At 29.1% G+C, this 19,667-nt stretch overlaps 1 protein-coding gene across 1 annotated transcript; it reads left to right on the top strand.

Moving 5' to 3' along the window:
* Nucleotides 1–17,100: 17,100 nt before the first annotated feature.
* LOC131074069 (peroxidase 5-like) lies at nt 17,101–18,441 on the top strand. Its single transcript, XM_058010613.2, has 4 exons — nt 17,101–17,329; nt 17,412–17,603; nt 17,690–17,855; nt 17,939–18,441. Exons 1-4 carry the CDS (start codon nt 17,117–17,119, stop codon nt 18,349–18,351), a joined length of 984 nt encoding a protein of 327 aa, XP_057866596.2. The 5' UTR covers nt 17,101–17,116; the 3' UTR covers nt 18,352–18,441.
* The last annotated feature ends 1,226 nt before the right edge of the window (nt 18,442–19,667 follow it).

Below are 19,667 nucleotides of genomic sequence, written 5' to 3'. Positions count from 1 at the left end.
GTGAGTTCACCCCAGGCCAGATATATTTTTTGCAGTTAACTCTCTTCGTCAATTCATGGTTGAGCCAAAGGGAGTGCATTAGACAACAGAAATGCATGTGCTGTGCTATTTGCGAGGTACAATCAAGTATAGGATTAGATATGCTCGAGGTGAAGGAATCAGGTTGATGGGCTATACTAATGCAGATTGGGTAGGAAGTACAACACACAAGAGGAGCACTTCAAGGTGTTGTTTCAGTCTGGGATCAGGAGTTGTCTCTTGGTTCAGTAGGAAGCAAAAGTCTATGGCTCTGAGTTCTACAGAGTCTGAATACATAACAGCTAGCATGGAGACATGTGAAGCTATATGACTTTGGAAGTTGCTAGTAGCCTTGTTTGGTCAGAAGGTGGAGAGTACAGTGATACACTGCGACAATTAGAGTTGCATTAAGTTGACTAAGAATCCAGTGTTTCATGATAGGTCGAAACATATAGACATTGGGTATCACTTCATTAGAGGTTGTGTACAGCATGGAGTTGTTCAGCTACATTTTATACCTATGTATCAGTAGGTAGCAAACATTCTGACAAAGGCATTGGGAAGGCAAAATTCATCTTCTTCAGAGAGAAGTTGGGTGTCATGCAGAATAGCTTCCTCACTAAGAGGGAGTGTTAGTTTGTTAGTTTTGTAGCTTGGATAGCTGTTTGTCCATTTGCTAAATAATTAGTAAATAATTGTTTTCTAACAAATGTAGTTAGAGTTCAAACAATTTTTATTAATTATTTGACTCTTTTTAGAAACTTCTAGCAACCAATTTGGTTAGGGTTGTGTAGTTGTTTTTAATCTTAGCCATTGATTGAGAATTAATCTCGACCGTTCGTTTTCCAACAAGAGTAGTATATAAGGGGGTCAAGGGGCATTTGGAAAATGATGAATTGTGTGGAGAAACTTGTAGTGTTAGCAAGTAGTCTTGCAGTGTTAGCAAGGGGTGATAGCGTTGGGATAGTAGCGAGCTGGAATCTTAGCAGGACAAATTGGGAGGTTGTTGAAGCTTTGCCAATAATAGGCAAGCAGTATTTGTATCTATTGATTTGTTGTAGTTAATATATATTCCTCATCTGCAATACTAGTTTTCCCTTCGCGGTTTTTCCAGGGACAGTTGTCCGAAAATATTGTGTTCATTGTGTTGCGCATTTATATGAGTTTGTGAAATTGCAGTTGTGTTATTTTCCAATATTTGTTGCTCAAATAATCTATCAAAGATAGGAGGATAATAATCAGTAATTGTAATAGATTTTTCACACCCTTTAGTTTAGTAGTGTTAAATCATAAATTTAAGATTATGTAAACATAAATATTTTCATGCACATATGTGAGAATAATAATGGATGCTCAATGTATTGTTCTTGCCTCAACCTTTCTAAAAATTCAACATTACATTATTCTTACGTATGGAAATCAAGGGAATCATTAGATACACATTGTTGGTTTTTTTAGGAAGGATAATGTGAATCTTTGAGAAGATTCAATTTTTATTGAAATTAGCAATTTGCCTATGTTTTCAAAAATGTGTTATTAATAAAACACTTGTAAAAGAGATAATTTTAAGATGAAGATGGTACAATTGAGAAATATGAAGATGACAATGTGCACCAAATTGATGTGAACTATAAAAATAAGCTCTATCAGTATGATAATCATAGTCATCATGTTCAATATGAGCTACCCATTAAGCACTTCAATAAAATCAAATAAATTATATGATAGATGTACAAGATAGTAAAGAAATCAAGTGTTAAATATAAATATCTCACATAGGGAATTATTTGAAAGGTTCAAAACAAGTATTATCTAAAAATAGGCAATTGAGTGTCAAAAGGTTTTGTTGGAAGTGCTACTATATGAATGAGGTTGGTTGCACAAACTAGGGAAAAAAAAAAAAAAAGAAATATGATTCAGGGAAAGATATAAAACTAACTATAGGAATATCACCTCCAAAGAAAAAGATGCATATACTAAATTTATAATTGCACAAAGGACCTATGTCCCTAGAAAAAAGTGTATTAGTGTTCCTTGCAATAATGTACATAATTCAAATTCTATAGTACTAAATAATAGACAAAAAATGGTAAAACAAGTAGCAAATGAGAGACAATAGGTTGTTAAGGATATTGGATCTCCTGTAAAAGGAAGCTTACTTATTATAAGTGTTCAAGTAATACCTTTTATCCCTAATACTAACATATAACTATTTTACCCTTCATCAAGGTTTAATCCTTAGGCTCTATAATTTTTATCTAGCTATATCCCTTTCCACTAGGCCCTTTTTCAATCCCCTTAGCCCCTTGTTGGACCCTAATTTAATGGTGGAGCTCTTGGCCCCTATTGAAAAAATGGACCCTAAAGCTGCCACTGCTTCTATACCAAAGCTTGTTCCTACCCGCTTTAACCCTATTAGAGATGCAAAACAGAAAATCTCCACTACTCTGCCTTTAAATGATGTGGAGTTACTGGAATTGAATGAGGGGGGAGTGCTTGAGGATTCTTTGTCCTCCTTAGCGTTAGAATCTGATTGGTCTCTCATGGCCTCGAAGGATGGTGCCCCTTTTCCCCTTGAACAAAATGTCGCTAACCCTAATCTTGACTCCACTACATGTGAATGCAAGAAAGAACATGCTTATACAAGGCTAGGATAAGACCCTAGTGTAGAGGGGGCAGCACCCCATTATTAATGTTCGGGCACAAAGAGGAGAAAAGATAAATGTCATATTAATAAACTCTTTATGATGAATGTGATTCAAATTAGGTAAGTGGTACCCATGGACAGTTTTGTACCTACCCTATGAAGTAGAATATTTCATGACATGAAAGCTAACAAGAGCATAGTGACGAAGATTGAACTTGCTATGCCCATTTTGCAGTCTTCCCAACTTTTAGTCATTTTCAAAGAATTTGTTGATGAACTATTTGTAATCTCACAAACTCTTATTCGCGACCCATAAGCCCTCTCTTAGAAGATCCATTTTCTCTACAATTATCTATGGGGTCACTTTGAACTTAATGCTCCCAATACACACCTCCCCATTTGACCAAGAATTGCAAAATTTAGAGGTGAGAGTATGATTATGCCTCGTGCATGGATTTTAAGAACATAATCAAACTAAAAAATTCAAAGAGTTTCCAAAGGTCTTCATTTTGTCCCACCATCTTAATATCTATTAGCCTTGACCTCTTCAAGGCTCTTCCCATGTCATCTTCCTGGGCTTTATTCTTAATCATGAGAATTGAGAACTTTCTATAATAGACTTTTGTTAACTAGAGTTGGGTATAGCCGTTGAAAAAATTAAAATCTTTGTTTTAGGAATTTTAACTCAACCTTTCCTTTGCTGGGGAATGGTTGAATTGGTACTCAACACACAACTCTACTAAACCAATGGAGGATTTTCTAATGGATACTACAATAAAAAATAAAACACTTACCTCAATACAAACCATACCCATCCTATAATACATGCATATCTTAGTTTTCACTTTGTGCTTATATAATAGTTTGTAGATTTCTAGTTCAAGTAGTTGATAAAATGGATGGACTATCCTACTAAATATTTTAAATACATCAAAAGATAGCCCTAATTTTGATTCATGGATGTAACCATGGTAGAAAAAAAATACTTTTAGCACAATATTAAATAGTTTTTCTAGTTTGATTATTCATAATTGTATTGGTATGATAGAGAAGAATTCGTACACATGTAGTTGGGTTCTTATATTAGTTGGTTAATAGAGTCAAGGATTCTTACAAGACATGTAATGACTATAACTAAATGGGATATCTTAATGAAGAAATACGTAACTACTAAACATATATAGATGGAGTACATAAAAATAGATTCTACATGCTTAAATGAATAAATAACACGAGGCATAGAATTTATAGGAGTGAGCACTAGTACAAGTGAACATTTTTTATTTGTTTTATATTTATTTAGAAAAAGTATTAAAGAATTAGAATAATTTAATACTCTTTTGGCTAACTAGATAGTGAATAAGGCATATAAAAAATTAATCAAATACTCTTTAAGACCCTCAAATAATGTTAGATATTCTAATTACACTTTCTTCATATGTTATATATGTTTATTACACATTTTGAGTAAGCTTGGATTATCAAAATATAAGATATGTTTCCCTTTGTTGTAAATAATGACCTTAGGTATTGCTATCCTAACTTATTTCATTTTTCTCTTTATCAATTTTTATCCTCCTTCCAAATGAAACTATAGGTCTTAAGTAATCTATTTGTAAATTAACACTACTTAAAAGGGAGTGGTAGTCCTTTATTCAAACTAAATATCCTTTGAATAGTGCCATAGAAAGAGGATTTGTATACATCTTAAGGGTCATTTTATTTTCATAACACCTAAAATTATGAATTGCGCTTGCTTTGATGTACTTACAAAACATGATTAAATATTCCACATTGTCATACGTGTCCTTTATATTAATGATCATTGGGACCTAAAGTTTATAGAAAACACTTGGAGATTATGGATGATTACTCCTAATGTTAAAAAGGATTTAAATTTGTAGGAAAGTAGGTGAAATAGGAAAAAGTTAGGACTCTAATTTGAACATTCCTTTAGTAAAATTTTATGTTTTTTAACTATGTGGATGATTTTATGAAATTGTGAACTCCTTGATGCCTTCATTTTTTTGTTTTCTTGTTTTTCACATGTATTATCTTGTGGGAAACCTTGCCACACTTTCAAAGAATTTGTGAACATGCAAACCACAAAGAATTTGTGAGCATGCAAACCTTGTGGTCCATTTGATACTCGACCTCTTTACACACTTTTTTTATTTCTCTTTATTTCTATATTTTCTTTGTCTTGTCAAACTTTTAGATCATGAACCATCTTTTCCTATAAATTACATTAACTTGTGAAATTTGTGACACTTATAGTTTTGTCATTTCTTTTATTTTTCCTTGTTCATAATTTTAGGTATCTTTGGAAATTTCATGAAATTTAATGAATTGTAAAGATGTTTAACTTCTTCCTTCACTTTCACACTTTTGAAAGGTTAAAAAGCATGTGAACATATTAAATTTTTTACCATTGTTGGCTTTTCAAAAAGTTAATGATCTTGCAAACTTCATGGCATCAAGAACCCAATGATCTTGACTTGTTCCTTTATTAAATTGTTGGATTTTCACAAAGTTCATGATCTTGCAAACTTCGTGGCATCAAGAACCCAATGATCTTGACTTGTTCCTTTTCCATGTTTTTCAAAGGTTTGTGAAATTATAAAATTCCCAATTTTTATAACTTAAAATGAAAGGTAAATTTTAAATGAATTTTAGTTTTTTGATATATTTTTTGTGATTATTCTAAGTAGAGGGGATTTCTCACTAATGTTGGCTTGATGTGGATGATCCATTGCTACTATAGTACCAAGAGGCCTACTGTATGTATGTCCACTATTGGTATAATTTCTATTTCTTGATGATGATTAAAATTGTCCCTCTAATTCCTAGACCAAGAAGGTAATATTTTATTTTGGTAATTGATGCTTATTACTTAGTGAGCTATAACTAACTAGGTCAAAGTTTATTTTTTGGCAATGGTATCATAATAATGTTATTTTCAAGATCAGTTACTTGATTGAAACCAAGTAAATATTTTTGGATTGGTTAACTAGCCTATCCTATATATAGTAAGGCCCCATACCATTCTTTGTAGTTATAGTAGGGTTTTTTCGAATTGACACCACCAAAATACTCTTCTGAACATAGGGGCCTATTTTATATTTCTTGAATTGGGTATAATTAATGGAGAAATAGAGTAAGGGCCTGAAAATAGAGAGGAACTTGGATGAGTCTTGTAGTTTTTGAGGCATACAAATATGAGCACCAATATGTAGTACAATAATTTATCATGCACTATTCTAGATGAGATAGCACATTTGAAAAAAATATTGATAAGCCAAGGCATAAATAATGACCCATTAAAATACAAGCGATTAAATATAAATGGATAAAAAAAAAAACACTAAGAATGATTAATAAATTGGGTGTTGGCATATACTCATTCATCATGCCAATTAAGCAATTAAGAATTGTAATTATTTACACACTGCTATGTCCCAATACCAAAAAAATAAAATTTATGCAACACTTCATGTGAATAATTTTTTATTTATTTATTTCCTATCTATTGCATTCTATCATAATAACTAGCTAAATTGCGATCATTATTGCAACTATGTGCATATGTAATCTCTTCATTTTCTTCCTGCAACACTAGATTAAATTCGTAATAAAATTAAGTATATGTAGGTTTAAGAAATCATTCCTTTTCCTCCTTTGAGGATGTACTTGTAGCACAATATTAATGAGCATCAATATATATTAATCCTTGAAACCAATGACATGAAATATTTCCATGTTTACCTTAGCAATTGAGGATGTCAAATATAAAATAGTTGATACATTCTTGAAGAATGGTGAAGACTCTTTATTTCCTTTAAAAGACTACTCAAACCAAGATAAGCTTCCTTAATTAATAATTGCACAGACAAATACTTTAAGCTTGTTAACTTTAAGGATGTTAAAATATGAACTCAAAATCTAGAATAAAAATAAGGAGAGTCCTCTTCTTGTCTTTTGTTGTTAGGAAGATCTTGAAAAAGAAAGCAAAGATCATATCCATTGTTAATTATTTAATAAAATATACAATTAATTTATCATGAGACAAAATCAAAAAAAAAAAACCACCTCATCTTTTGCATTCATATTTAATGTTTTGACAAAAAACAAAAAACAAAAAAAACCTTAACTATACATCATGCTCAATCTCAAAATCCTTATTAAAATCAATAAATATTTCTAAGTATCTTTCATTATATGTAGAGAGAGACTATCTACATATTGTCTACGAGTACGTACATACTAACTCTTTAAAAAGTGAATATATTAAAAATCGACAATATGTATTTGTATTTACAAATTCCACCCCAAATTCACCTAAAGAAATAATGCAAACAATAAGACCACTCTTCGCTTTCTTAACCCCAAAAAATAAAATATCTGGTATTAAAAGAGTCGAGTGAACAGACCAAATAAATTATTTATTGGTCATTATTTCATTCACCATTAGCATCTCTACAATTATATATTCAAAACTTGTTCAATGCCAGCTAATTATTATACTCTGTTTGAATTCAATACAGTACTCAAGTGTTTCTGTCCTATTTTCGAAGTATAATATAAGAATAAGACGACACTTAAAATGTTTTTTTTATTGTTTTCTAAATATTTTGAAAACTTTAAAGTTAGGTACTTTATTCGATTGGAAAACTCTCATTTATGAGCATCAATTTCAAAAAAATATCAACCACGTGCATACTGTAAAGCTAGCGTATGAAATCAGTTTCCTGCTTCCTTCCTTGCACTTAGATTTACTCGGTCATCTCTACTAAAATCCAATCTCATCTTTACAAAACTAATATTACGAAATCCGTTTGCAGGACTGATCAGTCCATTCTAACCGACTCTAATTTGTAGGAATCTGCAGAACAACACAGTTTTATAAAGAAACAGACAATAATTAGCTAGCTGGCATGGAAGAAATTTTGAGATTGCAAGACCCACGAGGGTTTTAATAAATCATTTATTGGAAATTATATCATTTTGTGAATGCAATAATAATTGAAGTTGTCAATTGTGGGCGCCGCCCACGTAAGATGAGCCGCCAATGGTGAATGACAATTAGCATTAAATGATGCACTTGGTCTATTAATTTGAATATTTTAGTTCTAATTAATCAAATTTTATCACCTATCTTGAACGGAGTCTGGTCAAGTTTGTTAACCTGAATCGACTGGTTCATTGAATGCTTCCTGAAGAGGAACCATTTAAATACCTCGACTGGTTCATTGATATGGGATATGGTTCCTGAACCATATCCCATATCAACATCTCATTTCTTCACAAAGGAAAAATACAGAGCTCGTAATTAATCTCCTCAGTTCTCAAGTGGAATATTAGTATTCATATCGTCCGAGATGAAAATGACTCTTTCTTTTGTTGCATTAATCTTACTGCTCTCATTTACAAGCAGTATTGTTGATGGTGCTGGGCCATTTTCCACTATTATGAAACTAGTTTATCGACTATGGAACTTATTCTATAATTTTAAACATTTTCAAATCTATTATAGAAATGGAGGAAAAAATTAGATTTATGATGTAGGTAAAAACTTAAAAAAATTATAATTTAGAATGATAATATTATTTTTAATATATGGTCTTATAAAATTCTTTCTTTTCTCATACTAAAACCAATTTATTGGTTGATCAATACTTTTTAATATATGGTTTTATTAAATTATTTCTTTTCTCTTACAAAAACCAATTTATAGGTTGATCAGCTAATCATACTTATTAACAATATCATATGCTACTAAACTATTGATAGAATTTGCATTAGATAGTATGTATTATTATGAACTAAATTAAGTTGAATATAACATTTTAATTTTTTTTTTATCTTATTAATAATTGTATTCGTTAGGCTAGTACTATTGCAATCGATTGGACCAAATTTTTATTATCGTATTGTTATTCAATTTTTTTCCACCAATTATATCTATGATTTATTTTTTCGATTTTTTTTTTAAATTCAATAGTTAGGATGCATGATTTTTAAGTTTTCAAATACACTTACACTTATTGACTTTCAATTATTCATAATTTGACAAAGACTAATCAATTTAGAAAGATTTAAAAAAATATACTATTATTTTATTTTATTATTTAAAAAATTCATATATCAAAATATGCATAGTGACAATAAAGTACATTCCAATTGCTATTTTTAAATATATCAACATACGCATAGTTAAAAGATTAGTATTTGTTTGTTAGGCTTAAATTTAGCATTGTATATTTTCTAATCAAGAAAGAACCTGAACATAAAATTATGATAAAATTATTTTAATCTTTAGCTTTGTAAATTCTCCATCTTAAAATTATGGAGATATGTTACAGTTGTCTTTTCTCAAAATTAAAATTATGTAATTGAATTTTAAATGTAGATATATATACTTTTTTTCATTTGACTTATATAATAGCTTTAATTAAGTGGAAATATGTTGAAAAAAGAATCTTTCTCAAATATATTTTTTAAATTTTTTTGTTTTATTTAAATTATTTTATTAGTTATTACATTTATCATTTTAGATTCATGACAAGAAGTATTTATTTATATTATTTATTAAATAGTTATGTTATCTTTAAATTACAAGTGAATAATTAGTTATTTTATTTTTTATTTAAAATATTTTATTAATAATTTTCATTGAATAATTATTTTATTTTGTAATAGTAATATAATAAATATTTTTCTTAGTCTATATTCAACCCCAATGTTTATCAAGTTAGGATTTATATTTTAATTTAAACCGTATTCATAACTCTATATCAAATCATAACCTCAATATTGAAAAAAACTCAATTTGAACTATAGTCCTAATTGAACATTAAACCAAATTAAACACCAATGCTAAACAAATTGAACCTTAACCATAATCACAACCTTAAACTAAAATGAATCCTTACCCTAACTCTAAACCAAATGCAATTCTAACCCTTCAACAAATTATTAATCCTAAAACTAACACTAAATAAATTAAATCCTATTTCAAATATTGAATGCTAACCCCAAAATAGATTAAACCCTAATCCTAAACCTAATTGAATATTCTACCAAATTAAATTGTAAAATATCATAATAAGTATTAACTTTTTATACCTTAAATTAAACTAAATCAAATTATTAATATACCTTTTATAATAACTTAAATTGAAACAAATCAAATTAATTCAATAATCTAATTTAACAACTTAATAATAAAATAAAATAAATTAAAGTAAACTAAATCAAATAAATTTAATTAAATGAAATTAAACTAAATTAATTAACTTAAATTACATAAATTAAAATATGTAAATACTATAATATTATATAAATAGTAAACTTAATTTAGTATTTTATTCTAAATCAAATTGAATGCTAAAACTTAACCTAATTTAAGACTAAACAAACCTAAACACTAACAAAAAAATACAAAGTGAGCCATAAACAAACCTAGGACAAAATTTTAAACGACAACTCAAACCTTGCACCAAATTGAACCCTAATCATTAACCTAATAATTTATCTTTAATTTTGACAATTTGACTCTAATAATTTTTCTTAATTTTTGACAATTTGACTCTTAACCAAATTGTACCATAATATTAACACTATACCAGTTACATCCTAACCATAAACTAAATTTAACCCTAGCCCTAAAAATAACCTTAACCGTGATAGAAAAATAAACTCAAATCAATTGTAAACAAATTATACCCTAAACCAAACTCAAGCTTCAACTAATACAAAATTGACCACCCTAAATAAAATCTAACTATTAACCAAATTAAATCTTAGCCCTTATCCTAATTAATCACTAATGTAGATTGAACCTTAATCATAAATAAACACTAAACTAGTGTGAACCCTAATGCTATATGAACACTAAACTAGATTGAACTGTAACAGTAAATGAAATTGTACCCTAACCTTAATACTAAATCAAAATGAGCATCAACCTTGAACCCTTGCATTAAAGTTATATTACAATTAACATTATAATTTAATAATAGCTACTATTAATTAGCACTAAAGTTTTGGTAAAATTAGTATTGAAATTTAATAATGGCTACATTTTAGTTTTAATTTTGATTTAACTTAAATTTATATATTTATTAAGATAACTTAAATTTATATATATATATTAAGATAATTTAATTAAAGTTAAAAATCTTGCTTCTAAAACAATTTTACTTTAAAATTTGTTTAAATAATTGATTAGAAATTAATTATTAAACTTATAAATATAAGTTTAATTATTTAATTTCTTTTTAAATTTTTTTAAGAAGTTGGTATTACAAATGATTAATCTCTTCTATTTGCTAATTGTTTTCTAGAATACATATTCAATTACTATTACAAATCTACATGACAAGTACTCGCCACTACGTGACACTTGTTATATCATGTTGAACAAAAGTAAGAAAGCTAGTGACTAAATTACAGGGAAAGAAATAACAAAATATTTTATATAGCCACACCATATCTAGCCAAACATATGACTTGTATTTGGATTACTATATATGGATTTGGCTTATTAATGTGTATTAATGTATTATATAATTAATTATTTGATGATATTTCTTCGTAATCCTATTTTTATTTTTAATTCTAATGTTATATAATCTAGGATTTAATATCTTGTCTATGTGATTATTAGTATCATGCTCACCAACTACAGAATTTTATGTTATCAAATTGTGATATACACTTCTATTCACGCCAAGCTCAAAGGATTTCCAAAATCAACATGTTCTAATTAAATGAATAATATTTATTTCCTTTTTGTTGAAACTTTAACTAAATAAGAAAGTATCCACGGATATGAATAATTGAATTATTTGGTAAACGACTCTAGAAATAAAGAAAATAAAATAAAATTATGTTTTATAAAAAGAAGTGATAGAAACAAGTATAAGGAAAGCTCATTGTCCATTAGAGGAATTCATATATGAGTGTTTAATATATAGATATAAGTGAGATAATGCATACAATATGAGTAGCTCCAACTTGTATATATTTGTAAGAGCCATACCTACATTCAAGATGCCAAAAAATGGTTACACCTACTTAGTAAAATAAAAATAGATAGATAATAGAGGTTGCACATACACCTTAGATGTAACTCTAACTACAAATAAAAATACAAAATATCATTTATGAAATGTTTCATGTAAGTTATCATAATTACCATTCATAATAATCTAAGAAAGCTTAAATTAACATGTCATGGGCATATGACCATTACCTATTTCTAAAGGAACATTTAAAAAAGGCAGGAAGAATTTAACAACATGCTTTAATTCGGTCGGGTTTACCAAAAGACAACCTATTTTTTAGCTAACTAACATTATGATATTAGACTAGATCATAGACCAGTCTAGATTGGATGATTGCCTAGTCCATGTTTACTCACTATAATTTTGAGCCAATTGTAGTATAAATTAAAATTTGATAAAAAAGATGGACAATAATTTACTGAGCTTTGGAATTTTGGAGTTTTTTTTTGTACAAGATGTTATTCATAAATAAAAGTTTTCATTATGCTAGATAAACCAAGATGCTAAAGAAAGGGTTTTATGTAGGGTATGTGTATGTGTATGGATATGTATATGTATATGTATATGTATATGTATATATATATATGTATATATGTATATATGTATACTATATATATATATGTATATATGTATACTATATATATATATATATATATATATATATATATATATATATATATACATTTACATATGCATGTACACATACAAACACACATACACACACATATATATACATGTACATACATACATACATATAAATATATATATATATATATATATATATATATATATATATATATATATATATATATATATATATATATATATATATATATATATATATATACATATATATGTATATATATGTATTTACATATATATATGTAAATACATATATATGTATATATGTATTTATATGTATATATATATGTATATATATATGTATATATGTATATATATACACATATATGTGTATATATATATATATATACATATATGTATATATACATACATATATGTATATATATATATGTATTTACATATATACATACATATATAACTCTATATGTATGTATATATATGTATATATACACATATATACATACATATACATATATATGTATAAATATATATATATATGTATATATGTATATATATATATGTGTGTATATACATATATATACATACATATAGAGTTATATATGTATGTATATACATATATATGTATATGTATGTATATATGTGTATATATATATATGTGTGTATATATATATACATATATATACATATCTATATATATATATATGTATACATATATATACATATTTATATATATATATATATATATATATATATATACATATTTTTATATATATATAGATACATATTTATATATATGTATATATATATACATATATATAAATATGTATATATATGTATATATATATGTATGTATGTGTGTGTGTGTATATATATATATCTGTGTGTGTGTGTACATATATATGTATGTATATATATATGTACATATATATTTATATATGTACATCATTATGTACATATATATGTACATATATATATACATACATATATACATATATACATATATATGTATATATGTACATAAATATGTATATATATGTATTTACATATATATATGTACATATATGTACATATCTATGTATATATATATATATATATATATATACATATATGTACATATATGTACATATATAAGTAAATATATATCTATATGTATATATATGTGTGTGTGTATCTATACATACATACATACACATGTATGTATACACACACACACACACACACACACACACACACATAAACATATACATAAATATATATATACATACATTTATACATATACATTTATACATATACATACATACATATATATACATATGCATATACATACATATATATATATATATACATACATACATACATACATACATGCATACATACATACATACATACATACATATATATACATGTACATACATGTATATATATGTATGTATGTATGTATGTATGTATGTATGTATGTATGCATGCATGCATGCATGTATGTATGTATGTATGTATGTATATGTATACACACACACACAAATATGTACACACACATACACACACATACATATATATGCATGCATGCATGTATGTATGTATGTATGTATGTATGAAAACTTCTATTATGTATTGTTAAAGTTTTATTGTTTGTGGCCACTTCGCCTAAAACTTGGTACAAGTGTTATTCTTGATGGATGTCATTTGTGAGAGCTATTTATTGTTAGGTTGGATTCTCCTAGGTTTTATATTAGTGGTAAATGGAGTGGAAGATAGGTTATGTAAATGCTTAGATGAAAGGAATGTGGTGACATATATGTATGCGCCAATGAATTATAGTAGGTGAGATGTGTGGATCAAGGGATGGGAATTTGAAATATTTTTAAAATTACATTGATATAATAGTAAATGGGACCAATGACTTCAGATGCCATGTTGGGCTTAGAGATGAATTATTATTTTGCATGTGATGATTTTTGAAAGTACAAGCAAGACCTATTAAATTGTAAACCTACAACTTCTATTCAACCTACAAAATGTATTATAGAAATTTGTTTTCCCACTAGGCATGTTAGACCACTATAAAATTAAGACTTAAAAATATTATTATAATTTAATATGCAAAGATATGATAGAGTGCTACATGATATACCCTTGTTTCTGATACTTTTACATCTATTTCTTATATGACAACATATACCTATTCAGACTAGGGTCATGACTCTTCAAAGTTAAAGATTTGGTCTCAAATTATAGGATTTTAAGGCTATGAATGGAGGAATAGGATAATATCTAAGATTGAGATCCCATGAAAGTAGTTGATGAGGATAGGTGGAAGCTATTATATATCACTTACCTAAAAGTATTTCCATATCCATATTGAACATAGTATGTGAAAATTTTCCTCATTATTATCTAAAGCTTTGTATGACTATCTGAAGCATGCCAAATTACATTGATGCAATTGAATTAATTATTTTTTGAATTAGTTTACATAGAGGAATAATTCATACTACTTTTATTTGAATAGAATTATGCCCCTTCATTCCAATTCATCCTCTACTTTTGGAAGTGGTGTTTGAACAAGTTCCAAGCGTTCTATGCTTTGTTTTTCTTTTCTCAATGATATGTGTGAATCCCTATCATCTCATATTAAATTTAGCATTACTTCTTTTGGAGTTCTTGCTACTATTTTGGCCATGAAATATGTGATTATATTTTCTCATTCCCTTATTGTTGTGGTTTTAGGGGAGTATGTTCATAGGAATAAGGAGTTATTTTAACATAAATGGCTAATATATAGGGCTGATAGATTCTGGCCCCAATTTAAACATGTAAAACATTGAATATCTTTATCATTGCATCCTATTACAAATGGGAAGGTGAAGATTTTCCCTTGTGTAAAGGGTTTTTCCATTATTTCTTTTGGCCTAATTTAAACTTGTGATATTATCTATAATACTCACTCCTAGTTTTTGGATCAAAATGCCCATCTTCTCAAGCCTTAGGTGGCCACTTTTAACCCTCTCACTAAATCGATCAAGAAACTATCATTTAGGATCTGATGCCTAAATATTTCACTTTATTTTTTTCTCTAGTTCCTATTAGATGGGAATATGTAATTGTTTGGAGTGTTTTATTATATTTGATAATGCTACTACTATGTTCTCTCACACAACCTATGCTGGTACTCTTTTGGGATTGGGCACTTCTTCAACTCTCCTATTCCAAGTTGTTTTACTAGTTGGGGATCACTCATTGAATCAATCTTTAGATTATGAAGGATGTTTTTTGGTGTTAATAGTGCCTTGCTACTAGTCAATTCTCTTATGTTTTCCCTTTGTTGAATGTCTTATGTTCCACTCCTTGCTAGAAGAATTCTAATCTTGAATTTGTGACAATGCGAAATTTCTTTGTGTACACTTATTATGTGGACTATGTCCTTCCTTCTATCCTTAATGTAGATAATTCTTAATCAGCTTGTACCAAAGGTTATTTCTAGTCCCTTGTTGTTTTTGGGGCTATTATTGTGGGTCTCCTACAACCTTATTAATATTTCTTCAACAAATTGCTTCTCTACTTTTGCTTTCTTCTTATTGTGTTGCCTCGTACTATTAAGGTTGCATGTTCTCCTCCTACCTCTCCTTTTTTGGGTGCTAAGGATAATGGTTTTTGGACCATTTCTCATTATAGGAAGAAGGCTCTTCTAAAGTTTGTTTCATATTCCCATGCTCAAGTGAAGGGTGCACATTTATTTATGTTTGGTTTTGCAATTGTCTAGTTTTGTTTGTTAATTATTGGTTCCAACAATTTTGTTTAAAATGCTTTAGTCCCTATTTCCCTTTCATTATTGTTGCTTTGTTATGAAACTTTTGTACTACTGATTTGTTTTTGCTTATCAATATAAATATGTTTTGATTCACCTTCTAACAAATTTTATTTTTAAATCAAAACCTTTATTCTTTCTTATTGTACTCATACATATTTAAACTACCTCTCTCTATATAATAGTTTCCGTAAGTCAAACTTCATTTAAAAAAAGAGAAATAAATAAAAATTGTAGTTTGCACAACCTGCAACCTTGAAAAAAAGACCATTTCAAAGAACACTTCTTATATACAAATATTATCTACCTTGAGCGTGATGCAATGCTTATGACATGGTTTATTTATAACTTAAAACTTCTTTCCTTATCTGGCGCGGCCTTCAATTTGGAATATATTAACACATTTGAAAAGTCACCATTTGTTGCCAACTGTTAAAAAATATAAGCGTTGCCAATTATTTAAAGAATCTTTAAAATGGACAGGAAGAATATTAACCATGTGCATTTAGTAGGCCCGGTTTATTTGGTCAAGTTTACTCATATAATTCCGAGTCAACTGTAGGATAATTTTAAATTTGATTAAAAAAATAGAATAATCGATTGACATTGAGCAAATTTGGAGACTGCAAGAGCCATGAAGCAACTATATGTAGCTCTTAATTGCTGGCGGCGCCCACGTTATCTGAGCTGGCAATGGTTTTGATATGATTAGCAGTAAATTGTTTACATAGTTTATTCACTTGAATCATTCAATGCGAAAAAAAAAACATTACATCACCTATCCTGAACAGAGCCTGGTCAAATTTGTTAAACTAAGATGGCTGGTTCAAGAACAATGTCAGACGAAGAACCGTATAAATACCAGGAGCTCCTGTATCGCATATCAACATCTCATCCTATCTCAAAGCAGAAAAGAAAGTTGTTGTGATTAGTTTCCTCAATTCTCTTTGAGAATTAGTATTGACTTCGTTCGAAATGAAAATGATTCTTGCTTTTCTTTCATTAATTTTCATACTCTCATTTTCGATCAGCATTGTCGATGGTGCTGGGTTAAAAGTCGGTTACTACTGGCATACATGCCCCGAGGCAGAGGGGATTATAAGTGATGTTGTGGGCAAAGCTGTTAGAGCGAATCCTGGTGACGCAGCTGAGCTGATAAGGATGCATTTTCACGATTGCTTTGTGAGAGTAAGTGTTTTGAAACCCTACATGGGCTATTCAAAGCTAAGATCGAGGTGACTATTTTCTAAACATTGACTTGTAATTGCAGGGCTGTGATGGATCAATCCTCATCGACTCCACAGCAGGAAATACTGCAGAGAAAGACTCCCCAGCAAACAACCCAAGCTTGTCTGGCTTTGATATCATTGATGCAGCAAAATCTAGAATAGAAGCGAAATGCCCAGGAGTGGTTTCTTGTGCCGACATAGTGGCCTACGCTGCAAGAGATAGCGCCCACGAAGTAAGATTTGTATTTAAATTGAGTAACGCAGCAATTATCTTAAGCTAACATTGCTGAAGTTGTAACTATGTAAATTCAATGTTCAGGTTGGTGGCCTAATGTGGGCTGTTGAGGGTGGACGAAGAGATGGAAGGATATCTCGAGCATCAGATATTCCGGGGAATCTGCCACCTCCCTCATTCGACGTAAACCAGTTGACACAACTCTTTGCTCAGAAGCAATTGTCCCAAGATGATATGGTTACTCTTTCAGGTGGTTACTCTGCTAGTTGTGAAATTAATTCAACTGTGTGAATAAAAAAAATTCTAACACTTGTGATGATTTTGTTTTTGCAGGCGCACATTCTATTGGAGTTTCTCACTGTTCTTCATTCAGCGCAGATCGTCTGTACAACTTCAGCGGAAGGGGTATTCAGGATCGTTCCATGGATCCTAGCTATGCCCTTCAGCTGAAAGCCAAATGCCCTGCTTCATCTTCTTCCTCTAGTGTTGTTGTTCCATTGGATCCCCTCACACCAAATAATTTGGACGTGAAATACTACGTCGATTTGCAATACAAGCGTGGGTTGCTGAAGTCAGATCAGACGTTGATGTCAAATGATGCGACCTCCAGACTCGTGAGGATTAACGCCAAGTATCCAACCATTTGGAGGAGGAATTTTGGCAGGGCGATGGTTAAGATGGGTTCCATTGGTGTGCTGAGTGGATCGCAAGGGGAGATAAGGAAACAATGTCGTGTCCCCAACTAAAGGAATATTTAAATATGTTATTGGTGTGGTATTGTTTTTATTTGTTATTGGCAACGAGAAATAAGGGTCAAATTCCACGTAAGTGCAGAAGTACCCAATGAAATCAAATAATTTATGTGAGAAGGAGCCGTGCAATTGTTTTCGTTACCTTCACTGAACCAACCTGAAGAATGCTTCATGTGAAGTGAAATTCGTAAATAAAAATCAAGTGTGTATTTTTTTATTGGAATAAGCAGCCGAAAAATTACAGATTACATTTGCAATTACAAAAATTGAACAAAATCAATTAGTTTTCGATTCAGTAAGTAATGTTTTGAATTTTTCATCGAGTATAAATTGATAATGCTTTCATGATCTTAGGATTTAATTCGGAGCAAGCAACATCTATTTTGTTTCAAATAATTCTGAATTTTTTCGATTATAAATTAATAATGCATCCGTGATCTCAAGATTTAATTCGTGACTAAAAGAGTCACAAACGATGTGTGCACATGCGACATTATCCTGCTTGGACTGTTGCCACCAAACTTAAAATTCAATGGATCAGAAAAGGAAACTCACGTAAATCGAACCACATCAATATAGACAAAAGGACAGTAAAAAATACTAATTGTATTACTATCGAGCATTATTGTCTATCAACATTCTGGATATGCATTAGACAGTATTTATTTATTAATTAAAATTTAGCATATGTCAAATATGTATCCAGAGGCTAGAGAGATGTTGCCTTATCTAGACTACCATTTATATTTGATCAATACATCATAGATTCTAAGTGTACTTTGACTAACAAGATTTTAAAACAAAATTTAGTTGTACGATCTATAAAACATAGTATTTAATGAAGGTATAAGAGTTGTTTTATGCAGAATCTGTTTGATACTTTCATTAAATTTATGATTGTATGTTTTTTATTGAGATATGTTGTGTTTTGGACAAGGTCAAAATTGCTATTATAAAAAGGAAATAACAAGATCATCCAAGAGATAATAAAATTAAGATTGAACAACATTTGAAACAATCTTAAACATTTTGACATCTTCCTCACACCTTTGAACAACTATCCAACTAGACTAGTCTTCCAAATTCAAAAACCTAACAAAAGAAAAAGAAACCCCTTCAGTAGCCCCAACAACAATTGAAGAAAGAGGAACTGTAGAAAAACATTGATGTAGAATAGCATGTTGAAAAAAAAAATTTGAACATATGATTTAGAAAGAGGATCAGGTGAAATAGAAGAAATTAGAGAAACCAAAAGATAAGTTAGATGTTAGTTAGGAGGAAATGTCACAATATTTTTTTAAAGTTGCCCT

Source organism: Cryptomeria japonica, chromosome 4, assembly GCF_030272615.1.
Source record: "Cryptomeria japonica chromosome 4, Sugi_1.0, whole genome shotgun sequence".
NCBI lineage: Eukaryota > Viridiplantae > Streptophyta > Pinopsida > Cupressales > Cupressaceae > Cryptomeria > Cryptomeria japonica.
The sequence above is the reverse complement of the archived record's forward strand: the minus strand, read 5'-3'. Positions and strand labels throughout refer to the sequence as shown.

Bases quoted from the DNA above. Each gene is read 5' to 3' on its own strand.
- LOC131074069 (XM_058010613.2), top strand. From the start codon at position 17,117: ATGAAAATGATTCTTGCTTTTCTTTCATTAATTTTCATACTCTCATTT. The intron at 17,330-17,411 runs GTAAGTGTTTTG...TTGTAATTGCAG, and splicing joins TTCACGATTGCTTTGTGAGA to GGCTGTGATGGATCAATCCT. The intron at 17,604-17,689 runs GTAAGATTTGTA...TTCAATGTTCAG, and splicing joins CAAGAGATAGCGCCCACGAA to GTTGGTGGCCTAATGTGGGC.